Raw genomic sequence first — 5,000 nt, 5'->3', positions numbered from 1 at the left:
TCACTCACTCACTCACTCACACACACACTCACTCACTCACACACTCACTCACACACTCACTCACTCACTCACTCACTCACTCACTCACTCACACACTCACTCACTCACACACTCACTCACTCACACACTCACTCACTCACACACTCACTCACTCACTCACTCACTCACTCACTCACACACTCACTCACTCACTCACTCACTCACACACTCACTCACTCACACACTCACTCACACACTCACTCACTCACCACCCACTCACTCACTCACTCACTCACTCACTCACTCACTCACACTCACCCTCACACCTCACTCACTCACACACTCACTCACACACTCACTCACTCACCACCCACTCACTCACTCACTCACTCACTCACACACTCACCACTCACTCACTCACTCACTCACTCACTCACTCACACACCCTCACTCACTCACTCACTCCTCACTCACACACTCACTCACTCACACACTCACTCACTCACACACTCACTCACTCACTCACTACATTTACAATCAATCCACCTTCTGCATATGTTTGAAGGTGGGAGCAAACCACAGATACACAGATGCTCTTCACAGATTTTTAGGACCCTGTTGCTGTGCTGCACCCACAACATTTACATTTTCAGCATACAGTACTGTGACAGTCTAAGCTATTAAGGGTCAAGGGCCTTGCTCAAGGGCCCAACAGTAGCAACCTGGCAGTGGTGGGACTTGAACCCAGTACCTTATCCACTAGACCATTTTTTTTTCTTTTAAATGCTCTGGTATCTTATAGGCGTGGCAACAGGGACTCATTCTGGTCCACTCTGGACGCCCTTCCTGACACAACCCTCCTTATTTTTTATCCGGCCTTGGCTGACCCTCCTAGTGGCCAATCCTGTCTGTATAGACGCCCGACTGGCTGATAGCACCACTGAGATCGGAACACCGGATGGGCTAGCATATTTTAGCACTGGGATCCTGACCAGGAGAAAGTACCAGGCTGGTACAAACGAATAATGAAATAAACGAAGATGGTTTCTGTGCCCGCAGGAATGTCTAGGTAAACAGGAGCACGTTTCACCTCCTGCTGAGTCATGTCCGGTTCCTTTCTCTCCTCGGAGGACGAGGCCGAGCTGCAGTCTCTTCTCCGGCAGCTCCTGAGGAGCGTCCAGGAACGGATCTCCAGCGCCCCATCGGTGGACTGCGCAGAGGAGATCCTGCTCCACCTGGAGGAGACCGACAAAAACTTTCACAAGTAAGTCCTGATCTGATTCTCCTGATCTGATTCCTCTGATCTGATTCTCCTGATCTGATTCTCCTGATCTGATTCCTCTGATCTGATTCTCCTGATCTGATTCTCCTGATCTGATTCCTCTGATCTGATTCTCCTGATCTGATTCTCCTGATCTGATTCCTCTGATCTGATTCTCCTGATCTGATTCCTCTGATCTGATTCTCCTGATCTGATTCTCCTGATCTGATTCCTCTGATCTGATTCCCCTGATCTGATTCTCCTGATCTGATTCTCCTGATCTGATTCCTCTGACCTGATTCTCCTGATCTGATTCCTCTGACCTGATTCTCCTGATCTGATTCCTCTGATCTGATTCCTCTGATCTGATTCTCCTGATCTGATTCTCCTGATCTGATTCTCCTGATCTGATTCTCCTGATCTGATTCCTCTGATCTGATTCTCCTGATCTGATTCCTCTGATCTGATTCCTTTGATCTGATTCTCCTGATCTGATTCCTCTGATCTGATTCCTCTGATCTGATTCTCCTGATCTGATTCTCCTGATCTGATTCTCCTGATCTGATTCCTCTGATCTGATTCCTCTGATCTAATTCCTCTGATCTGATTCTCCTGATCTGATTCTCCTGATCTGATTCTCCTGATCTGATTCCTCTGATCTGATTCTCCTGATCTGATTCTCCTGATCTGATTCCTCTGATCTGATTCTCCTGATCTGATTCTCCTGATCTGATTCCTCTGATCTGATTCTCCTGATCTGATTCCTCTGATCTGATTCTCCTGATCTGATTCTCCTGATCTGATTCCCCTGATCTGATTCCTCTGATCTGATTCCCCTGATCTGATTCTCCTGATCTGATTCTCCTGATCTGATTCCTCTGACCTGATTCTCCTGATCTGATTCCTCTGACCTGATTCTCCTGATCTGATTCCTCTGATCTGATTCCTCTGATCTGATTCTCCTGATCTGATTCTCCTGATCTGATTCTCCTGATCTGATTCTCCTGATCTGATTCCTCTGATCTGATTCTCCTGATCTGATTCTCCTGATCTGATTCCTCTGATCTGATTCTCCTGATCTGATTCTCCTGATCTGATTCCTCTGATCTGATTCTCCTGATCTGATTCCTCTGATCTGATTCTCCTGATCTGATTCTCCTGATCTGATTCCCCTGATCTGATTCCTCTGATCTGATTCCCCTGATCTGATTCTCCTGATCTGATTCTCCTGATCTGATTCCTCTGACCTGATTCTCCTGATCTGATTCCTCTGACCTGATTCTCCTGATCTGATTCCTCTGATCTGATTCCTCTGATCTGATTCTCCTGATCTGATTCTCCTGATCTGATTCTCCTGATCTGATTCCTCTGATCTGATTCTCCTGATCTGATTCCTCTGATCTGATTCCTTTGATCTGATTCTCCTGATCTGATTCCTCTGACCTGATTCTCCTGATCTGATTCCTCTGATTCTCCTGATCTGATTCTCCTGATCTGATTCTCCTGATCTGATTCCTCTGATCTGATTCCTCTGATCTAATTCCTCTGATCTGATTCTCCTGATCTGATTCTCCTGATCTGATTCTCCTGATCTGATTCCTCTGATCTGATTCCTCTGATCTGATTCTCCTGATCTGATTCTCCTGATCTGATTCTCCTGATCTGATTCCTCTGATCTGATTCTCCTGATCTGATTCTCCTGATCTGATTCTCCTGATCTGATTCTCCTGATCTGATTCCTCTGATCTGATTCTCCTGATCTGATTCCCCTGATCTGATTCCCCTGATCTGATTCTCCTGATCTGATTCCTCTGATCTGATTCTTCTGATCTGATTCCTCTGATCTGATTCCTCTGATCTGATTCTCCTGATCTGATTCCTCTGATCTGATTCTCCTGATCTGATTCTCCTGATCTGATTCTCCTGATCTGATTCCTCTGATCTGATTCTTCTGATCTGATTCTCCTGATCTGATTCCTCTGATCTGATTCCTCTGATCTGATTCTCCTGATCTGATTCTCCTGATCTGATTCCTCTGATCTGATTCCCCTGATCTGATTCCCCTGATCTGATTCTCCTGATCTGATTCCTCTGATCTGATTCTTCTGATCTGATTCCTCTGATCTGATTCCCCTGATCTGATTCTCCTGATCTGATTCCGCTGATCTGATTCCTCTGATCTGATTCCTCTGATCTGATTCTCCTGATCTGATTCTCCTGATCTGATTCTCCTGATCTGATTCCTCTGATCTGATTCTTCTGATCTGATTCTCCTGATCTGATTCCTCTGATCTGATTCCTCTGATCTGATTCTCCTGATCTGATTCTCCTGATCTGATTCCTCTGATCTGATTCTTCTGATCTGATTCTCCTGATCTGATTCCTCTGATCTGATTCTCCTGATCTGATTCCTCTGATCTGATTCATCTGATCTGATTCTCCTGATCTGATTCTCCTGATCTGATTCTCCTGATCTGATTCTCCTGATCCGATTCACCTGATCCGATTCTCCTGACCTGATTCTCCTGATCTGATTCTCCTGATCTGATTCCTCTGATCTGATTCTCCTGATCTGATTCTCCTGATCTGATTCCTCTGATCTGATTCATCTGATCTGATTCTCCTGATCTGATTCTCCTGATCTGATTCTCCTGATCCGATTCTCCTGATCTGATTCTCCTGACCTGATTCTCCTGATCTGATTCTCCTGATCTGATTCTCCTGATCTGATTCCTCTGATCTGATTCTCCTGATCTGATTCTCCTGATCTGATTCCTCTGATCTGATTCTCCTGATCTGATTCTCCTGATCTGATTCTCCTTATCTGATTCTCCTGATCTGATTCTCCTGACCTGATTCTCCTGATCTGATTCTCCTGAGATCTGACTGGAAGCTGAAACGTGTCTGTCTGGTTTCTGTGTGGAACAGTTACGAGTTTGTGAAGTACCTGCGGCAGTATGTGGAGACCAGCCTGGGCGCGGTTATCGAGGAGGAAACGGAGCGCTGCGACCGGGGTGATGGACACGGCTTAGGGTCCGGGCAGGAGTCTCTTGTTCACGCGGTGACTAAAAGAACCAGAGATTCTGAACAGTACGTATCCTGTGCTGCTCATCTGTAGGTCATTATTTAATATACAGCGGTACCTTGATACTGGACGTCAATTAATTCTGAGGTTCTGGAGTGGTGTTGAGTTTTAAAGACGTTGAGTTTCGAGGTATTTTTCCCCATAAGGATGTTTGGAGAACCTGTTAATGCGTCCATGGTCCCGTGGAGCTGCAGATATTTTAGTCTCATGTAAAATAATGAGGTTGTTTTTGACACTTAAACACTGAAAATAACACAAATATAATATAAACACACTGAAATACAATTACTAACAGTTACACATCAATAAAAATACAATAAAAGCTGCACTTTAGTTTTACTTCTTTATTGTTTCCTGGCGCTTCTTAATGGTGGAGATGCTTGATGTTGGAATATCGTATTCCCTTCAGCACCGGCGCATTCACATGAGAAGTGATAAAACCGCTTCTGCGCCGCTGTGCCGTTATTTCCTATGAAGTGTGACAAGGTACCGCTGCACAGAGCAAAAATAAGACCTATGTGACCCCAACATGATGCTAAGAAACTAGTGTATGACACTTGTGTTTGATCACCTCATTATTATTATTATTATTATTATTATTATTATTAATTATAGTAATTATTATTATTACTATTATTATTATTATAATAATTATTATTATTATTATTACTATTA

At 44.4% G+C, this 5,000-nt stretch overlaps 1 protein-coding gene across 3 annotated transcripts in view; it reads left to right on the top strand.

The window, feature by feature from the left end:
• tbc1d32 (TBC1 domain family, member 32) overlaps positions 1-5,000 on the top strand; it is an 88,579-nt gene that overhangs the window by 8,534 nt on the left and 75,045 nt on the right. For all 3 annotated transcript variants that reach the window (XM_063002439.1, XM_063002438.1, XM_063002440.1), the window contains exons 2-3: positions 1,039-1,243; positions 4,169-4,330. In XM_063002439.1, the coding sequence (XP_062858509.1) occupies positions 1,083-1,243; positions 4,169-4,330 (323 nt within the window). In that variant the 5' untranslated portion in view covers positions 1,039-1,082. The remainder of the gene's footprint in view (positions 1-1,038; positions 1,244-4,168; positions 4,331-5,000) is intronic.

The sequence above is a fragment of the Trichomycterus rosablanca genome, chromosome 9 (assembly GCF_030014385.1).
Source record: "Trichomycterus rosablanca isolate fTriRos1 chromosome 9, fTriRos1.hap1, whole genome shotgun sequence".
Lineage (NCBI taxonomy): Eukaryota > Metazoa > Chordata > Actinopteri > Siluriformes > Trichomycteridae > Trichomycterus > Trichomycterus rosablanca.
The sequence above is the reverse complement of the archived record's forward strand: the minus strand, read 5'-3'. Positions and strand labels throughout refer to the sequence as shown.